The 20,156-nt window shown below is 41.9% G+C and overlaps 4 protein-coding genes across 4 annotated transcripts; 3 read left to right on the forward strand and 1 right to left on the reverse strand.

Moving 5' to 3' along the window:
• Positions 1-982: 982 nt before the first annotated feature.
• Positions 983-7,267, forward strand: LOC311131370 (uncharacterized protein; the record flags this gene model as incomplete). The annotated part of the gene is made up of 4 exons (XM_084164331.1): positions 983-1,417; positions 3,160-3,324; positions 4,655-4,779; positions 5,008-7,267. 4 exons carry the CDS (start codon positions 983-985, stop codon positions 7,265-7,267), a joined length of 2,985 nt encoding a protein of 994 aa, XP_084020457.1.
• Positions 7,268-8,063: 796 nt separating this feature from the next.
• Positions 8,064-10,871, reverse strand: LOC311130176 (lengsin-like; the record flags this gene model as incomplete). Its single annotated transcript, XM_084162870.1, is given in 5 exon segments — positions 8,064-9,278; positions 9,442-9,608; positions 9,750-10,041; positions 10,043-10,453; positions 10,827-10,871. Coding segments are annotated over 5 exon segments (2,130 nt in total).
• A 3,569-nt stretch (positions 10,872-14,440) lies between these two features.
• On the forward strand, positions 14,441-15,797 carry LOC311130821 (uncharacterized protein; the record flags this gene model as incomplete). Its single annotated transcript, XM_084163619.1, has 2 exons — positions 14,441-14,566; positions 15,699-15,797. The coding sequence occupies exons 1-2, from the start codon at positions 14,528-14,530 to the stop codon at positions 15,795-15,797; spliced, it is 138 nt and encodes a 45-aa protein (XP_084019745.1). The 5' UTR covers positions 14,441-14,527.
• Positions 15,731-18,572, forward strand: LOC311130820 (protein tyrosine phosphatase type IVA 1). The gene is made up of 6 exons (XM_084163618.1): positions 15,731-15,908; positions 16,157-16,303; positions 16,516-16,608; positions 16,737-16,867; positions 17,139-17,213; positions 17,469-18,572. The coding sequence occupies exons 2-6, from the start codon at positions 16,199-16,201 to the stop codon at positions 17,584-17,586; spliced, it is 522 nt and encodes a 173-aa protein (XP_084019744.1). The 5' UTR covers positions 15,731-15,908; positions 16,157-16,198; the 3' UTR covers positions 17,587-18,572.
• Positions 18,573-20,156: the final 1,584 nt, after the last annotated feature.

Here is a 20,156-nt window from a genome sequence, read left to right on the forward strand (position 1 = left end):
TGTCTTTTTATTTCCCTCACTTGTCTACTCTCACTTCTTAATTGTCTTTCATTTAAGAAGGGACCTTTTAGTCATTTAGCAGTAACTTTAGAGGATACGGACTTCTGTATGGCACAATATCCTTTTGGTATTTTCCTCAAAGATGTATTAAGGACATGTTAAATATTATAAATATTATACATTAATATAAATGTACACTCCACAGAAGAGGTCATATTTGTGGCTACTACCTATAAAGAAATGACTACTGTAAGTGTTTCCTTTCACCCAAACAAGATACTACTAGCCTGACTTCCAAACCTCTGAAGGGAGGGACTCTCAAGTGATGTGTTTTGTCAGAGCAGTGAATGGGGTGAAGATTGCAGCAGGTTTTATCTATTAAGAAAAAAAAACGACAATCCACACCCATCATTGACTGCTCACCTTTTTACTTCAGCCATACGCCAGAGGTGCCGGTCGGGTTGACTTGCTGGCTGTGATTCTCAATGTTCAATTGACTGGACAATTTAACATATTCAATGGGATTTTAAAAGCTGAAAGAGCTGGCTATCATTGCTGACCATGAAGTAAGTCTAGTTTGTTGACGTTTTGACATTCAATTGAGTGCAAGGCCTCTTTTCTGTCTTTCTCCCCTGAAATTTTCAGAATGATTTGAAAAGATCCTTTGTGGTGTACTGTCTGTACTTGAATTTCCACACAGGTGAAGTGTATTTTCCACAAATGTACTGAATGAAGAATGTCTACAAAAATATGGTAAAATCAAACAGTTATTGGAAGTTTCACATGTGGTAGTTTGTCAGTCAAAACTATTTTACTTAAATGGGTTTGGCATTAGGTTGTGGCATTATACATAGTGAAGATGAAAATCGTACAAATCACAATTTAATCAGTTCTGTCATAACACATAGTATATTGTATATTTTTTAAGGTAATAACCCCATTCTACGTAAATCAGAGATCCTCTCAGGGGGAAACCTTAGAAATGGAATCCAAGCTCTCCTGTCTGTTGTCATTCAAAGAAGACGTGATTCCAGCAGAATACATCCAGCCACACTACAAGGAGTCCTACCGGCTTGCCATCTACGCTCTGGTCAGTGGGGGTAGAGATGTCTACCAGGAGTACCTCAAAGCCGAACAACTTAGTGACTTTCTCTCTGAAGAGGAGATAATCTTCATTTTAGACAATGCAGAGTTGCCAGTCCCAGAGGATGAGGATTCTGCAGGGAAACATGTCAGAGCTCCCTCCACTTACTTCCCCACTGAGTCAGATGAGGAGGTTCCTGACCTTGACCTCGGCTGGCCAGAGGTCACCAATGAGAACATGGAGACAAACATCAGCCTGCTTTTCCACCCTCCCAGACACAACACACCGACCATCAAATACATGATACGTAAACAAATTCTAAATGCAAGACAGGTAAGGAGGCACAATAATATAATTTCCCATCAATCATTTGCAGTGTCTGGTATTTACTGTTATGGTTTGTACGAATTCACATTCCTGGTTTGAATTGCCTTTCTTACAGAGTAGCATTTCCCACAGGTGCACATGTTGAGAAAAAAATTAATGTTCATTTAAAATGTCTGTGGCATATCAACAACCGAAGCCTGTGTCAACTTGCACTTGTTTAAACGTAGGCTTACTGAAATGTCAGCTTCACACGTCATGACTGCTTGCCAGGCTTTCTGAAAGGTTTCCACTTATCATCCTTACAATTGGACATGTATTTCCAGAAGGTTAAAAAAGTGTGTGTGTGAAGGTAATAGGGTGCTATTTGGGATGCATATTGTCTGGTAACTTGAACACAACTGACCTGTATTTTATGAACCTGTGGGGGCTGTCCAGCCAGTGGTTGCATCCCTATCACCTGTATAGTGCAATACTTTTGACCGGGGCCCCTAGGACTGTGGACGAAAGTAGTGCACTATATAAGGAATAGGGTGCTATTTGGGACGTAGACTGTCAACAGAGCAAGTGCTGTCCATGGGCTCTTGTAACAAGGTCTCCCTCGACGGTTACGAAACACTCCTTCCTAGTTATATTATTCACCTCAATGTGTTACTTTTTAGCATGTCTGACAAAAAGGTGGTACTTTAGGAATACTTAAAAAAAGAATGTGGAATGACAAAAGAATAAGTACATGCATGCCCATTTTTTTCAATGTACACTGGAATGGGGAATCAATATTGCATACAGAAAGTCCCGTTTTTGTTCAGTACTTTTCTTTGCAGGTTTGTCAATTGAGATTGAGACCACTAGTGTTTTTGCTAATCATTGATTGTAGTCCCCAAACCCTTGTGAAAATGTTTAATGCCCTAACGTTATGTAACAGCAATGTAACATGAATAAAAATGACATTTTGTAAACCAAAAAATAAATAAAGACATTAAAAAAATAAAAAATAAAAAGTGTGTGTGTAGGTAACAAAATACATTGTTACACCTCAAAACACACATACGGTACAGTCTGTGCTGTACAAACAGTGCACTTTTGAGTACCACAATTACTCAGTGTTGGGGAAGCTACTCTGAAAATATAGTTGACCAAGCTACCAATTACTTCACACTGGAAGAAGTTAAGCTACACTAAAGCAACCCTTAAGAAAAATATAGTTTACTTAACTAAAGTTACTTTGGAAAAAGTAGTTAACTACATCCAAACTACTTTGTGAAAAATGATCATATATACATCTGAAATGTCATTGACCCCAAATTGCAAGAACAGATTACTCTGGTGTCAGATGTGTAATTAGTCTATTAAACACAAAAAGTGAGAATAAGGCACACGAAAAGTGTTTCTTGAGAATTAGGCAGGTCTAATGCAGAAATATAAATGAAATTCTTGCCTACTTCACCCATATTTTATTAGTAGTGTATCGTTTCAGTAGTTAGCTACACAACTACATTGCAAAACAAGTAATTAGCTACTGACTTTTTATTTATTTAGTTCAACTACCACCAAGCTACTGCAAAATGTAATTAAATTACTAGTTGAACTACATGTAGTTCACTACTCCCCAACACTGCAATTACTACACATAAAAAGACGAGGCACCTTTTCAGATTTGGTGACCAATTTCTGAGACTTCTACTTTCAATAAACCTCTGCTGTTCACACAACTGATAATTAAGCCTGTTCTTAATCCCTTTTCAATATAGGTTATTGCTATAGCAATGGACGTCTTCACTGACGTTGATATTTTTAAGGAGATTGTCAATGCAACTACTAGGGGAGTGGTGGTCTACATACTTCTTGATGACTTCCAATTCAAAAGCTTTCTGAATATGGCTGAGAGCGCAGATGTCCAAATCCAAGATCTCAAGGTAAGGAATTATATTTGAAATACTTAATACTTAATTAACTATAACAAAAACTTCTGCTTCGACCAATTAAATACCACAAGTTTCTACACATGATTTGTGTCTCCCATTACACTGTGTGTATAAAACATTTGGAAGAGTTATTGAGTAATATTGAGTTGCACCCCCTTTTGCCCTCAGAACAGTCTCAATGCGTCAGGGCATGGACTCTACAAGGTGTCGAAAGCGTACCACAGCGATGCTGGCCCATGTTGACTCCAATGCTTCTCACAGTTAAAGTCAAGTTGGCTGGATATACTTTGGGTGGTGGACCATTCTTGATACACATAGGAAGCTGTTGAGCGTGAAAAACCCAGCAGCGTTGCAGTTCTTGACACATTTAAATCGGTGCGCCTGGCACCTACTACCATACCCTGTTCAGAGGCACTTAATTATTTTGTCTTGCCCATTCATCATCTGAATGGCACACATACACAATCCATGTCTCAATTGTCTTAAAAATCCTTATTTAACCTGTGTCCTCCCCTTCATCTACACTGATTGAAGTGGATTTAACAAGTTACATAAGTAAGGGATCATAGCTTTCACCTGAATTCACCTGGTCAGTCTACAGTATGTCATGGAAAGGGCATGCATTCCTAATGTTTTGTACACTCAGTGTATATTCACAAAGGAACTGTAAGAGTCCTAATTCCATTTTATTTAGTTTATTTAGTTAACCTTTATTTTATCAGGGCGTCATACTGAGACCAAGGTCTCTTTTAAATGCATAGCAGGAGTTTGTCAGTGGCATGACCTTTTAACTATTGGCAGGAATCTTAGCGGAATAGCAAGGACATTTGCTCCAAACCCTTGGTGGAAATGCAGTAGTCATTTACCGGTGTGTCTATTTCCCCTGAAGCATCATCAGTGTACCAACGTGCTGGATGACTTCAGCAGGTTTACTTTATACGTTTTATAGTGCAGTGCCAGGCTTGTTCCTGTTACACAGTGTCTTTACCCTTTGTCTCAATTGGATAGACTGAGAACTTGTTTTTGAGCAAAGACAAAGTGTCCCAATGAAAGGTGAAATGTGTTTGTTGTCTTGCTGTAACTCTTAATAATTCCAAACCAATTTTCTGGTTGGCCTCCTGTCAATGGTTTTGGGGATGGTTGTCACAAGTTTGATAAGGTTAGAGTAGTAGTGGTGTGTGTGTGTGTGTGTGTGTGTGTGTGTGTGTGTGTGTGTGTGTGTGTGTGTGTGTGTGTGTGTGTGTGTGTGTGTGTGTGTGTGTGTGTGTGTGTGGAAAATAAATGGTGAGAGATTTTAACTCCATTCTTCTGTCTTATTCAGAACTTGCGAGTTCGGACAGTGAAAGGACAGCAGTATATATGTCGATCTGGAGCAAAGTTCCATGGATCTTTGGAGCAGAGGTTTCTATTGGTGGACTGCAAAACAGTGTTGTACGGTACATACAGGTATGTCTAACCTAGTACAACCAACTATGTCCCCTCTATTGCATTTAAAACAGAAATCTGTTCCCAAACTCTTCCTTAACGTGTTATATCCAGTATATTAAATATAATGTTATACATTATGTAGCATACTAACATTTTCTAAAGTATTCATGGAGTTTTATGTTTAAGTAACCGGATGACTGCATGTATTTATTATAACACCTTTCTTTTGGTCTCCTTTTCCTCCAGCTTCACGTGGTCCTTCGAGAAGATCAACCTCAGCATGGTCTTGGTCGTCACAGGGCAGCTGGTGGGCTCCTACGACGAGGAGTTCAGACGTCTGTTCGCCCGATCCACTCTGCCCGCCACTCTCTCTCAGGAGAGAGACTTCTGGAAAGAGCCGGCAACGTCCACGTACAACCCTTACCCCGGTCGGCTCTTCGAGAGCAGACTCTCTCTCGACCAGATTCACATGAGATCCCGCAGGAGACAGCTTGGCTTGATGAGTTCTACCGGTCAACAGAAGGACGATCGATACAGCAATGGACAGATGATCACAAGAGGACTGAGCATTCAGGACAGACTGAATCAATCTCACCGCACCGATATGGGGAAACTTGTGAGGGGACACAGCTACGCCGGAGAGCTGCCGCTGAGAGGGAATTCCACAACTCACTTGAGGAATGTAAGAGATGACGCTGGCGGTGCTCACGGTGCCCCTGAGAGAGGCAGACGCAGCGAAGATCCACTGTTACCAGGCAGGGTGAATCATTACACGCAGAAGAAGAAGTATGGCATTGGCCAACAGCATCTACTCCCTTACAGCAGTGAGACCTCTCTTAACAGGTGGAAGATCAACTCGTACCTCAATAACAGTGATGTGACCCTAGGGGAGCCAGTTGAGAATCTGCATCTGCCTGACAGTACGCAGAACCCAAACACATCATCCTGTATGAGAACATCAGTCCTCTTCAACAGCCGTCTGGCAGAACAGTCTGAAACTCCTAACTATTTGTCTGAGCACTCTGTGACATCTCCACAAAGCAGTCTATGGATGCTATCTCCACAGGGCGGTCTAGGAGTGACATCCCCACAGGGCATTCTAGGTGGCCTAAGCAACTTCCAACCCCAACTGACCCCCGCTAGATTGAGGGAGAGTCAGATGAGATTGGAAGAGATCAGACGGAAAAGGCTCAGTTTACATGAGTATGAGGAACCTGTCAGCAACTTAAGGCCAGGGCAGAGCCAGGATTCTCTCAGGCTGTCTGTTTTGTCTGCTCTCGAAAGAGCTAAAAGAAGGTCGTCAGAGAGAGGCCTGTATAAAAGGCACAGTACGGCAGAGTTATCAGGCAGCTCAGAACACAGTTCTAATCAGGGACCTTCCAGCCGCAGAGAGGAACTCACCCCAGGAGGTCAACAGGAAGAGGAAAAAAGAGTTAAAGACCAAACATATAAACGAACCAACTTCAGTGATGCACAAAGGTCTGTCTCACAATACGACATCAAGACCAAGACAGAGAGGAATCCTCTTGATGACTGGCAAGAGCCTCTCTCCAGGACGATGTCGGCAGCCCAACTGGGAATACAACTAAAGGAGCCTTTGCTCAAGCCCTCCAACTTCAGACCCACTGGACTTAATGTGGAGAGCTCTAAAGCGCTAACGTCTTTGATTGGAATACCAGAGGAGAAGGAGGGCCCCACCAGGAAGAGTCATGGCTCCACTGACCAGCTGGCCAACAGCTCCGACTCAGTGCTCTCCGCAGACATAGAGAAAACACGCCAAAGTGTGAATCCAGTGAAACCCACAACTTCTGTGAAATCAATAAAGAATATAGTGCATGCCGATGTTTCAGTGGATAAAATGGTGGAGAAAACGCCACACCAGGAAGAGGGAGCAGAACTCCAAAGGCAGAATTCATTCAGATCCACACTTCAAAGGATAGGTTCAGTGAATTCAAAGCATTTAGTGCAGGCTGACATTTCAGAAGAGCAGAGAACCATCTCAGATCCTCCTGGAAAACCGTCAGCTGTGGGACTTACTACATCACCCAAAGGTCATTCGCCAAGCCCTTCCAGGTCATCACATAATGCGGCTGGTAATGAAACCGAAAAGGAACAACAACATAATTCTCCCAGCCCAGCAGGTAAATCATCATCTCCTGGGTTAAGTACTAGCTGGGTTAGAAGGAGCTTTAGAAAGAAACGTGAACCGGACCAGGACACCCTGAGCTCCACAAACACTGTGGAGAGTCAAGCATCAATTCATTCAGACACCGGGCAGAAACGAGCATATAGCCGATTTGAGAGTTTTGTTTCTTTTGACAACAAGCCATCTGATAAACCGACAAAAACTACTACAAACAGATATGACTCAGACAAACACAGAAGTTTGTTTGTGAGACATCCCTCTATTAGTTCCATACACAGCTATCAGACTGAAACTACGCCTAATGAAAATAAGCTTGGCCGATTCATACAACGGGTGGGGAATCTCATCAGCAAGAAGTGAATGTGTAAATGTTGTCTACGATCAAGGCAATAACAGCACTGTTCTATGACAGGGTTTGTATTGTACATTAGACTGTTAAGAGTCTTTAGGGAATTTGCATTTATTTTTTGCACTGGTTATGGGATACATTTTATTGTAAAAATTGTTATATATTGGAATGTTCTAATATGGCAAGTGTGCGAATTCGGATATTTTTATTCCTTACTTGTGAAATGGTCATTTAGATTTCTCCTTAGTTGTCAAATGAATACCCCAAACGTGATTATTTTACTATCCTTTGTTTTGAGTTCATAGTAGACGTTTTGTTTTAAAAAGTGCATACATGCATAGGAAAATAATTGCTTCAGTATAAGGTACCCTCTAATTTCACTAGCCAAATCCACATTTGTGTTTTGAACTCAAAGTGCTGTGTTCAGCTATACATGTAAAATAAGTTTCAACGTCAGTATTCAGTGTAAAGTGGCCAGTTTCCTTTCATACATTTTCCCATAGCACTGTAATAGGTTGAGAATGGTTTTTATGTTTGTGTACCTTACCGACAGCTATCTACTGTATGACATCATAATTCAAGACCCAAACCCCCGATGTTTCCTACTCTCTTTTTAAAGAAATCAGATTAGATGTGATAATTCATTTTCAATTCATTTGGGCCCTGCACACAGATGTTGATATTTCAATCATGTTTTTATTGTTTTCTGTCAAATATGGAATAAAAAATATATATATTCAAAGCTTTGTATGAATTCGATCAATCCATTTGTTTCATAGGAATCCCACTGTACAATATTGAGTACTTCTATATGAAATATTCCAGACATTTGTTCCTCTCTGCATCCAATTCTTCGGTCTCAATCTCAAATTGCTTCAGAGCAATAAAATACTGCACAAATGGTTCTCCCAGGGCTCCGCGAATCACATGGTCTTCGCTCAAAGCCACCAGAGCATCCTCCATCTTCACAGGGATGGCAAACTGCTGTTTCCCCAGCTGGGTGTGGGTGGAGGCCCTGGTCAGACCCGTCTCAGCCGCCAGGTTGCGTTTGATACCGTCCAGTCCTGCCGCCACGGTGGCCGCCATCACCACGTATGGGTTAGCCATGGCCGAGCCCAGCTTGTTGTCGATATGCGTCTCCCGCCCGCCGTGGCATTTTACATTGAAGGCGCTGCTGTTGTCATTGTAGCCATAGGTGGCATAGAGCACGTTGTGCTTGGGGTCTTTGACCTTCTTGGCGATGTGGCTGCGGCAGCCCAGCCCAGGGGAGAGCAGGCAGCTCATGGCGGCTGAGTGGCTCAGGAGCCCCGCAAGCCACTTCCTGCCAATCTCCGACAGCTCCCCTCCGCCGTGGTCCCCGGTGTGGAAGAGACTACGGCGGCCGTTGGCGTCCCAGAGAGAGTGGGAAAGCACCCCGGCGTTGTACAGGCTGTCGTCGGTGAAGAAGCTGGCGATGTAGCTGTGTTTCCTCGCCATCTCTTTGATGCCGGTACGGAACGTGAAGGCGGTGTCGGCGGCCGCGATGCCAAACTCCGGCCTCAGGTTGATCTCCATCTGACCGGGCACCATGGCTGAGGCCAAGCTGTCCACGTCAGCCCCCATGCAGTACATCCCATTCACCAGCTGCTGGAAGAAGGGCAGGTCGTGGTTGCTGGCCAGGGTGGTGGCGGGGAACAGCATGGTCTTGGGGCCCACCCTGTCGGGCGCGCCCAGGACACAGCACTCGTAGGTGAAGGAGGAGTGCAGGGAGAAACCCAGGCTCTGGAGCTGCCCCATCAGCTGCTTGGCGATGAGGCGGGGTGCGGTGCGCAGGGGGCTGCCGGTTATCATGCAGGGGTCACAGATGACCCGGGCCGTCTGCTCTGCCCAGGGCAGCACCCTGAAGGTCGACAGGTCTGGGATCAGCAGCACGTCGCTGCTAAGGTTGGCAGGGTTGTTGGCATGGTCCACCTCACTGCTCTTAGGGCTCAGGGTCAGCTCTAGGTAGCTTCTTGGCATCGGCACCCCGTATACTGCTTTCTCCTGTAAAGATAAAAAAAGGTTTACATCATGGGACATTTCCTTTAGGCAAGCATAACCATTTATCAACCATTTAAACAAATAGCATTATAACATTGTGGGTTGTCTCAATACACTATAGCTAGTATGTTTTAGGATGTTTGTGTACTGTGTGTGAGATGATTACATGAAAGAAGCGGACTGGCACTGTCTTAGACCTGGACACCCCATGGAGATCCGTGGCCTCGAAGCGGACAAAGTTGATATTCTCCCGGGCAATCTGCTGCTTGATGTTCTCCATGGCTGAGATGAAGCTCTGAGTCCCAGACTTATCCATGTTGTCTTTACTGTTATCTATGAGAAAAAGAGCCAAAAGCAACTGCCATGTCTGTAAAAAAATATATTCGCCTGTGAGGGAACTACTATATTAGCTACAAGTAAATTTTTTAAATAAAAAATAGCTTTTTGATAAAACTAATCCCAAACCAGACTAACCTGTTTCTGAGTTCCAGGTCTCTCCACAGTTGGCACTGCTGCTCTCGAACGTGGACGACCGTACTCCGGATTGCCTGTTTGCGCCAGTCACATCCGACCTGTATGAGGTTGACGAGTCCACACCGGAGCCAAGCTGGAGGGAGCTGCTTTCCCTGGACCTGGTGGACACCCTCCTGGAAGCATCAGAGTGGGGCTTGAAAGTGGTGAAGGAGGACTGGGACTCCGGCTGTCCATCTCCCCTGTTGGTCCCATGCAGGTAGGTGTAAGGGGCTGGGCTCCCAGTATGCCCCCCCCTCCTCATTCCCCCGGGCACCAAGCATGGAACTATCCTTCAGGATACTCTTCAACTCATCCATGGTCTGTCTGGAGACCCCCACCTCGCTGTTGGAAGCCCTTTGGCTGTAGGTGCAACCCTCTCTGGACCACTCCACTCTGGAGGGGGGGACCTCATCCTTCCTGGGCCGGTCCCTCTCTGGAGACCCAGAGGGCCTGTGGGTGTGGGGAGAGGGGCCGATAGAGATGATGGTGGGGGGGTTTTCTGAGGGTCTGGGGCTGCTCATGTAGCTGGAGTGGTGGACTATGCACGGCCCCCCTCTGTCCCAGTCCACTGGGGCCATGTTTTTCCCACTCACCTTCACCCCCTTCTTCTTGCCCAGGCTCATTCCACTGCCATCTACCTGGTCTCTGAGCCTACTTGAGCCCTCCTGGAAACACCACCCAACCACCAAAAATATACAGTATTTGTAAGTACTTTTTTATATATTTATTATATAGTTATTAATAAACATATATATTTATTAACATATATACATTTTAATATTTACAACAAATAGATTATTGTTCAAATACAGTTAAATTAAAAATACATTAGTTACGCCATATTAAAACAAAAGGAATGGAAAAGGAAAACATTTTTTACTATTTTCTTTTTCAGATTATGGAAAGTGATGTTTTTTACGTTTTTTCAATTCAGTTACCATTCATGAGTGAAAAAACAACAACAACATTGAGTCCAAATCCAAAACACTATACTGGGATTTACAGTACTAATAATTATAAAACAGCTAGAGATGTTACCTCGAGAACGAGATCCTCTGAGTCATGCATTCCTTTTATACTCATTTGTGAGTTTTGAGCTGAGATTTGAGTGCCTTCATTTGAAACCAGAGCTATGCTCGCACATTTATTTGATGGACAATTGGCACAATGGTGATGGATTGGAAAATTCTTTCACCACACCCATGGGCACTCCTGTTGGACACTGGTATCCACTGACAACTGGTAGAGACTGAAACACTTCTGCTTTCACCCCATTGGCTATTAACATCAACAATTCAATATCCCCCTTTGTTTCAATGCAAAGGGAGTTGGAGACAAAAACACACAGCTCAGCTATTTTGTTTGTGCCTCCAATCATGACACTCGGGCAGTTTCTAGAAAGATGCATTTAGTTCAAAAGTACTTTTTCTAGAATAATGAGAAACATTAACATATTCATCAAGCAAGCAAATCGGGGTGTTCCTGCATGTGGGCATTCCTGCTTCTGCGGAAACCCTCTTTATACTTCTATTGGTCCATTTTTAAGCTATAGACTCAGTCAGTATTCAAGTAATAATAAAGAATTCCCCTTAACCACGCCCACAAATTGGGGAAAACCAACATTCTTTCCTATTGACCCCCATTGTAAAAGAGGCAACATCCTAAAAAAAAATGTGCTGTCATGTTAACAAGCAACTTATCCTAAAAACAGGACATATCAAAGTAAAATGGACAATATGGAATGGACAATCACAACTGTTGTCCAGGAGTTTCACTCCATTGTCATGATCAGAGGTTTCAAGTTTGTATCCGTAAATTGTCCGGACCAGACGTCTTTTTTTGGTGTTTTACAAACGGTAGGCTTACCACATAGATGGGCGTACATAAAATGTGATTTCACCTCAGTAAACTTGGACTGACGCCGTCCGGACCGGCCTTGATTTCCACATCCACGGACATTGATTTTCAAAGTTTTCAAAGTCCTGGAAAATATGTATTTTCACCTTTCATTAAGAACCTAAATTGAACCTAACTTCAACGTCTGGAAAATACATATTTTACACATATTTTTTCAACATCATTTTGCTTAGTTGGGACTATTCTAGTTTTATTTTATTATTATTATTTTTTTTATTTTTGGGGGGGGGGGGGTCTCTTCGTAACATATTGTATGTTTAGCAAATTTGTAACATATCTTACAAATTGTAATTCGTAACATATCATACGAAATGGATGATGGACATCCACTAGTGTCCCGGATTTACGTACAGAGTAATAAGAAATGCTCTGAGGCCAGGTTGTAGCTAGCGGTAGACAGTTTCCTTCGCCCGCACGGTTTGCTCCGGTAAACAGCAGGCGGGAGGCGGGAGGCGGGGGCGACACCGTGTGCTAGCTAGCGAACTGGAAAGCTAGCTAGCAAATGGTGTCGCCAGCCTCCCGCCTGCTGTGCTTGCGGAAGGCGGGGGCGACCGGTAGATAGTGTCCTTCGCCCACCCGCCTGTCGGGCACTGTTTTACCGCAGTTCTCCCGTGTGCTAGCTAGCGAACTGGCAAGCTAGCTAGCAAATGGTGTCGCCAGCCTCCCGCCTGCTCTGCTTGCGGAAGGCGGGGGCGACCGGTAGATAGTGTCCTTCGCCCACCCGCCTGTCGGGCACTGTTTTACCGCAGTTCTGTTAATGATGGTGAGGGCAGGTGTTCGGCATGCAGGAGCGAAGGACACTACCGGTGTCGCCCCCGCGTCCCGCTAGCTAGCAAGGAGACTCCGGGAGGCAGGCAAAACACTTTTATGACCCTTTTGACCCACATTCAGAAGTGTCACACAAGCATGAAGACAAAATACAGTATAGTATGAAGATAGGCAGAAACTGCTTCTCCAATAGACATTTTTCACTGCTCTCATTGACTTATCAAACCCCGGCCTGGTCTGCTTCGCAAGCGTTACCAGAAGTCTTGCGATGTTTCGCCTCTGGGTTTAGAAACTCTGTGATGAAGATGTCATGCTCGAGGGGGAGTTCATGCAGAAACCAATGGGGTGCTCGAATTGTGTGCTACTGTTGCACACTATTGGCTTCTATAGCCACAAAGTCATAAACCATTTTCTACAATTTCCCTGCTTTATAGGTCATGAACAGTAAAAATCATGTTTTTCATGAAATGGAATGACATTTGAAGGAAACCAGATCAAAGTATGATGACCAAAGTATAATTTTAATACACCAATGGTAACATGATATTCTCTTACCTAATTTAAATAAGTACTGCCTTGTAACCAACATTGGAGAAGGTGTGTTTGCAGAGGAGCATGGTTTATATAGCTAGATAGCTAATCTACTGGTGCCAAAATGTGACTGTAGGGTGTCAGCAAATATAATTAAAAGTTTACCCTATTCATCTATGGCAAAGATACTTACATACTGAACAAAAATATAAATGCAACATGTAACAATTTCAACAATTTTACTGAATTACAGTTCATATGAGGAAATCTGTCAATTGAGATAAATTCATTTGGCCTTAATCTATGGATTTCACATGACTGGGCAGGGGCACAGCCATGGGTGGGCCTGGGAGGGCATAGGCCCACCCACTTGGGAGCCAGGCCCACCCACTGGGGAGCCAGGCCCAGTCAATCAGAATGAGTTTTTCCCCACAAAAGGGCCTTATTACAGACAGAAATACTCCTCAGTTTCATCAGCTGTCACATGTGTAATGATCATGCTGTTTAATCAGCTTGTTGATATGCCACACCTGTCAGGTGGATGGATTATTTTGGCAAAGGAGAAATGCTCACTAACAGGGGTGCAAACAAATTTGTGCACAACATTTGAGATAAATAAGCTTTTTGTGCGTATGGAAAATGTATTGGATCTTTTATTTCAGCTCATGAAACATGGGACCAACACTTTACATGTTTTGTTTATATTTTTGTTCAGTATATGTTTCCTCTTTCATCTGTGTCTGGTCTTAGCTAGTTACTGGCTAGCTAGGTCTTCAGCCAGCATGGAACAAAAGGGGGAGGGTTGTTCAAAACTCTGACGCAGTTGTCAAGTCAAGACATCAGTCGGTGCTGCTGTGAACCGTATCACAAGAGACATGCCAAACGGGAGATAATGTTGTTTGAGTTTCTTTGTGTATCACCAAATTTGCTTGAGATGATTTTACTGCAACACTGATCAATGCATCCAACTTGCTTGACATAGGTGTTTCATAGAGATGTCAGTCAAGGTGAGCTCATGAATATAAACTCCCCCCCCCCCCCCCCCACTCAGCCTGTCTTTTCAAACTTCCTGTACTTTTCAGAATGACTGTTCAGGACCTTTAAAATTTGATTTAAACCTAACCCTATCCTTATCCCTTAAATCCTTAAACTAAGACCAAAAAGCAACAACAACAAAAATGTGCTTATGTTGACTTTGTGGCTGTGGAAGCTAGTGGAAACCCTAAATGATAAACACTTTATAGTCAATATTGAAGAATAATTACGTATTCAAACAGAGGTGAATAAAACTGAATAAAGATTTGGCTTCTTTTGCGCAGGACTACAATTTGATCCCAGAGAACATGCCCAGTTTGTAGGCTTTCTAGGGTGGGGTTTCAAGAGAGCTCGAGCTCTGAATAGTGATTGCCCATTTGCCTTGCGTCGTACTAGTCGAGTAGACGCCGACTCCGCACGGAGGAATTGCCTTGACTGCATGGTGCAAAACCATTTAATATATTTACTTCTTTTTAGGGACCGGCTGTATGATTAAGCTACAATCTTCAATGAGTAAGCATATCCCAGTAAGTGTCTATTTTCATATAGCAATATTTTGTTACATTGTAGCTACTCGTGTTGTAATTCTGTATCAACTGGTCTTCAATTTTTCAATTATTAAATCTCGGGCCTCTTCCAGACATGCTTTGTTGTCTTTGTGAAATTGATACACCTGAGTTTTTCCGATGATTCACGGTATGTTAAAGGTGTATGCGAAATTAAATAGGCTTTTCCGTTAGATTGACATTTTATTCGAGTAAAACGAGGTGGTGGGTTGCCTTTGTGGAGCGCCTTTGAGATGCATTTTCGACGTAGCTATTACCGTCGTATAAAATTACGCATTTTTCTTATTATCTTGTCAGCAATATCATTGACAGTTTCTATAATAATTCTTACCTTAATTAACTGTAGTTTACTTCAACGAGGCGCTAAATACCTCACTATTCAACATTTCGTTTCTCCATCTCAATGGACATTGACAAGTGCTCCGCTATAGGCCTCTATACCGGTGATGGCGCCGAGTCCGCCCTCACAAAGGGCAGTTTATAGAAATCCTCTTTCATCATACTTATGTACATTTCGGTTTGTTTGGGTTTTGTCGTTGGACAGACGTCTAGGTTTGACGTCATTGTATTGTCTCTTAATTAAAGGTCCGATTTGGCTCTAATGTTCAGAACAAAACATTATTTTCCAGCCGGAAAATATCGGATTAACTATCATACTTCAAGCTTCTTAGACAGTATTTGGAGCCAGAGAAAAACTTAAAAATGCTTAGAGCTAAGGGAATTATACATGACTTGTGGCAAAAATAGCTATACTGAAATTCTAGCAAATATTTCCTTCTGTCAACGAGGCATATAGTAGGCCTAATATGTATATATTACTGCTATTTGTATGCAATTATAAAGACAAACAATATGTAGAGAGTTGAGCTGCGACCTAGGTAGGCCTTAGTAATGCTACATCCATCCTTCACACATCAGCAGTCATGTTAGACCCATAAAATTAGACCTATGGTTACACCAGATCTGGACTGGAAGAGAGCAGCAATTATGTGTTTCCATAACCTTCACCTTTTCAATTGTTTGAGCCATTTCCCCCTTGAGTATAGAGGCCTTGTATCTTACTCCCTCCTCCTCCCCCTCTTGTCTCTTGCAGCAGTTCTGTGGTGTTCTGGGTCACACATTTATGGAGTTTCTGAAGGGCAGTGGGGACTACTGCCAGGCACAGCACGCAGCTGCCTATGCAGACGAGTGAACAGCAGAACTCACCTCCTCTCCGAACACATTGGACCCACAGGAGGAGGATCTGAAACGTTGGCAGGATCAGGACACCTCCTAACCTACCAGCAGAACGAGCCTGGATGGGGTAACTTCACCTGCTGCACACTGCCCTCGTTGGCTTCTGCCTGGTCAGAATCAAGGGGGAACCTGCCTTGTTTTCCCAAAGTAGAAGGGGTTTGATTTTGGTTGTCCACACACTTTTTTCTGCCAAATCCGACCTCCTTTCGCCTCATAGCCTTCTTTAGCCCACAGGTCACGGTGCATTTTATTGCGGGAATATAGTTTGACATTTTGTTGATAATCCCTCTCCCTCTAAATAAGTGTTTTCGTTAGATTGTTTTGTTGAAGGAAGATCTCATTTTTTCGTCTGTCACCATGGCGCGTATGAACCGACCTGCCCCTGTGGAGATCACCTACAAAAACATGAGGTTCCTCATTACCCACAATCCCACCAATGCCACTTTGAATAAATTCATTGAGGTGAGCCCTCACATCATTAACACAGTGATGATATCAGAAATTAATTTTATTATAAAACGTAATGAATGTTCTGGATTCTCATAGGTAGTCCCTCTCTTCCATAATATAAAGGGTCAGTTTAGAAAATATAAATGTCTTCCCTGTGTAGTATGTCAAATGGACAATGGCATATGTTGCAGATCATATGAAAATAAAAGTACATTCTTCTACAGGAACTGAAGAAGTATGGAGTGACCACCGTTGTGAGAGTATGTGAGGCCACCTATGATTCCACCTTGGTGGGGAAAGAGGGAATACAGGTTCTGGTAAGCTTCAACATCACTGTTTACATCTCCAATGCAATACTATTTTACCACCATGTTACTACCATCTTTGTTTTGGTTTCTGAGAAAGAGGGCAGATTAACTCGTTTCCCTCTCCTCTCCGCCAATAGGATTGGGCGTTTGATGATGGAGCTCCTCCCTCTAACCAGATTGTTGATGATTGGTTGAACCTCCTGAAGACGAAGTTTAGGGAGGAGCCTGGTTGCTGCATTGCTGTCCACTGTGTAGCTGGCCTAGGGAGGTAAACTAGTGTTCTTATTTCCCCTCTTAGTATAGAAACATTTATAATCATGTAACAAGGATTTTAAAACATGTAATAAGTATTTATATTCAGAATTGTGTTAGATTGATGATGCTAGTTCTTTGGTAAGAATGCCAAAAAGCAATTAACCATAATATGCAGTATTTTGTGTTGGAAGGAAAAAGTCCCATAGTACTCTAACCCTAACTGCCTTTTGTCAACAAAAAAAATCTGAGTATTTACCAATGTTTTTTTTGTGTTGCGCTCCTAGAGCCCCTGTCATGGTTGCCCTGGCTTTGATTGAATGTGGGATGAAGTACGAAGATGCTGTCCAGTTCATCCGGCAGTAAGTCTGATACAAATACACTTTCATGTAGATCTCTATATACTGTAGCTGCAGCATCTTAAAATGGAGGCTAAAACACATTGTTTTGAATTAATAGGACTAAGCAGCAATTGAGAAGTTGAAATTGCATTATATGTACCTTAACCCTTAGTACAGTGTAATTACATTGTAACAGTGGGACATTTTTCGTTGAAAAAGGGAGGCTAGTCTATTAAACCCACTGTTTTGAATTATGTATTTTCTCTCAAATAACAGGAAGCGTCGCGGAGCGTTCAACAGCAAGCAGCTTTTCTACCTAGAGAAGTATCGTCCAAAGATGCGCCTGCGCTTCAAAGACTCCAACGGCCATCGCAACAACTGCTGCATCCAGTAGTAAAGCCAACTAAATCATAGTCCATGCCAACAATGCCCCTATAAAATTAATGAATTGAATTTCTTTATCTTATCTACCTGGCAGGCTTCTTTTTTCTTAGTAAATCCATTGTGTTGAAGTATTTCCATTGGAAATCCATTCTCAAATAATTCAAGTGTTCCCTTCTCAATAAAAAAATTTAAAGTGTCAAAAAAGAGGTTAGTTAGTGAACAAGTGACAATGAGTGTTCTCTATGTGTGCCCATTGAATTGGAAAGGAGCACAGCCAGTGAAGTCATTTTGTGAACATTCAGATGTTGGTTTATACATGTTGAACACAGCCCAAGGTTTTAATTGGCAAGGGTGCTTAATACTTTTTAAAAATATTTTAAAAAGCACCGTTATGACAATTTAACATAAGTATCCCTTTAAATTTTATGATTCAGTTTGATGCTGAATAGAAAGATGTATGCCTTCCTCCAAATGGTTAAAACTTGAAATGCCTTACAATTAAAATGGAACAAAAAGGCAATCGAGTGGGTTTGTCATCCACTGCATTAGAAAAGGTGGTTCATTTTTCTACTTGGAACAAAAAAAATGTTGCCTTTGTCTTGTGCAGGACATCTACACACTTAAGTCCTTTCAGTAACTATTTTTAATATGAAATGCTTAATTGTTGCAATATTTGTTTATTGAAAGTCTGGGACCTTTTCTTTTTTTCATTTTCTCTTATCAAACCTTGTTGACTAATTACTGCCATGTCCAAAATGTGATTTGTGTTTTTCGCTTTGAAACTGGACTTCAACGTCTGCGATATTTTGTATGCCTTTTTATTTTGATGTGCGTAACTTAATACTTGGATACTTGATGATTTATGTATTTGAAAATGTGTATTATTAGGTTGGCTATTTATACTGTCAATGGATGTGTGTTTTAGTACTGTGAGCGACAAATTGTAACTGTTCACCAACTTGTGAGAGTACATTAAAATGATACACTGAAAACTTGATTTTGAATGGCATTTAATGCGCTGTAATATCCTATTGTACTCCCATTAGTGAAGGCCTATAATGTCTTGTTTTATATTGGTCTTGTTTGGATTAATGGATTGGCTTCAATTAAGTGTCTCCCAGTGGGCTTGTTCTGCCTGTAATACCAGCAGTGGCATTAACAAGAAGGATATCTGTCTATGGGACTGCTGACTGGAACTGGCAGAGAAAGAGGCAGATTCCATACTGTTTCATTTAAGATCATGAGAAACCAATTCAGCCAATGTAATCATGCTAGAATATCCCCCAAAAACATGACTAACTGAACAAAAATAAGCAGTGAGGAGTCATGGTAGAGGCTTTCCCACGGTAAACGGCTTGAAACTTATAATGTACGTTTGATTCATTTAGTGACACATAACTTTACATAATTAAGGTATACTTAAATGCCTTTGGTTTAAATGAGAAGCTTGGGCTCAATTACAGGAGAGTAATTTATTGATTCAACCCTCCCCTACCCTGTTACATGTCCCTCATGGCATACTTAATAACAATCATCTTCTTCTGCATAGGAAAACTTCCACAGTAATGCACAAAGACAAATGGCATTTTCAGCAAATTAATCAAATCCTTTTATGGAGATATTTTTTACATGGCTGTTGGTTACACCCTAGATCTGGTGACAGTCAAGCTTGCTAGTGTCCCCTTGTGGCTATATTTGTACTCACAGGCATCCAATGATTTGAGACAGTCTGTAGAACTCTGCATGCCTCTGAAAATGGCTATATAGGGCCTATTGTAGATTAATGTGAAATTAGCAGACAAACATGTTGCTGGATTTTTGTTGTAGTCTTTCATACAAAACATGCAAGACTTTATCAAAATGTGTTTATTTTATCTTTTGTACAACCTTCGATGTCACCTCCTCCGACCTTTATAATAAATAAGAATGGCATATAACATTTCTACATATGTCTTCAAACAACACTGCCCTCCTAGTTCTCACATCACAAAAACAGTAATCATGACATCAGGAAGACGATAAAGCATAGGGGTTGGTGAGTGGATATGCAACAAAGATATTTGCAAACAAATGAAAGTCATTGAACCAACAGTATACTGGTAATTTGTATGAGTTCATTATTGACACAAATACATAAACATACAGAATTCAGTGAACTCAAAATGGTCGCCACATTGTCGTTTAAAGCACAGTTAGTCTGGTCTGTTTGGGTTTTAACTTGGTTCATATTTAACAAAACACAAAGCCTACAGTACCCAATAATATCACAATTAGTTTGCCCAAAAAATGTAATGCTCTTTTTATTTTACAGTACAGAGATGGCAAAAGCTAGAGCTTAGGTAAAAAAAAAAAAAAACTCTGTCAGACAGATAGGGGTGTTCCAACAGCTGAGAATTTTAGAGGGTTGTAACAAAACAATAAAACAAAATGCAAACCAAAAAACCATCAAAACACATCAAACAAATTCATGTTTCTTCCACAGGGTTGGGGGTACATTTTCATTTAATTTCCATTTCAATTCAGTCAAATCAGGAAGTTAACTGGAATTCAAATTCCATTCCATTTTCCTGCTTTTCAATG

Source organism: Coregonus lavaretus, assembly GCF_964263955.1.
Source record: "Coregonus lavaretus genome assembly, chromosome: 6".
In the NCBI taxonomy this organism is placed as follows: Eukaryota; Metazoa; Chordata; class Actinopteri; order Salmoniformes; family Salmonidae; genus Coregonus; species Coregonus lavaretus.

Coding starts and splice junctions, on each gene's coding strand:
- LOC311130820 (XM_084163618.1), top strand. CDS start 16,199: ATGGCGCGTATGAACCGACCTGCCCCTGTGGAGATCACCTACAAAAAC. Junction 16,609..16,736: donor AAGAGGGAATACAGGTTCTG/GTAAGCTTCAAC, acceptor CTCCGCCAATAG/GATTGGGCGTTTGATGATGG. Junction 16,868..17,138: donor TGTGTAGCTGGCCTAGGGAG/GTAAACTAGTGT, acceptor TTGCGCTCCTAG/AGCCCCTGTCATGGTTGCCC.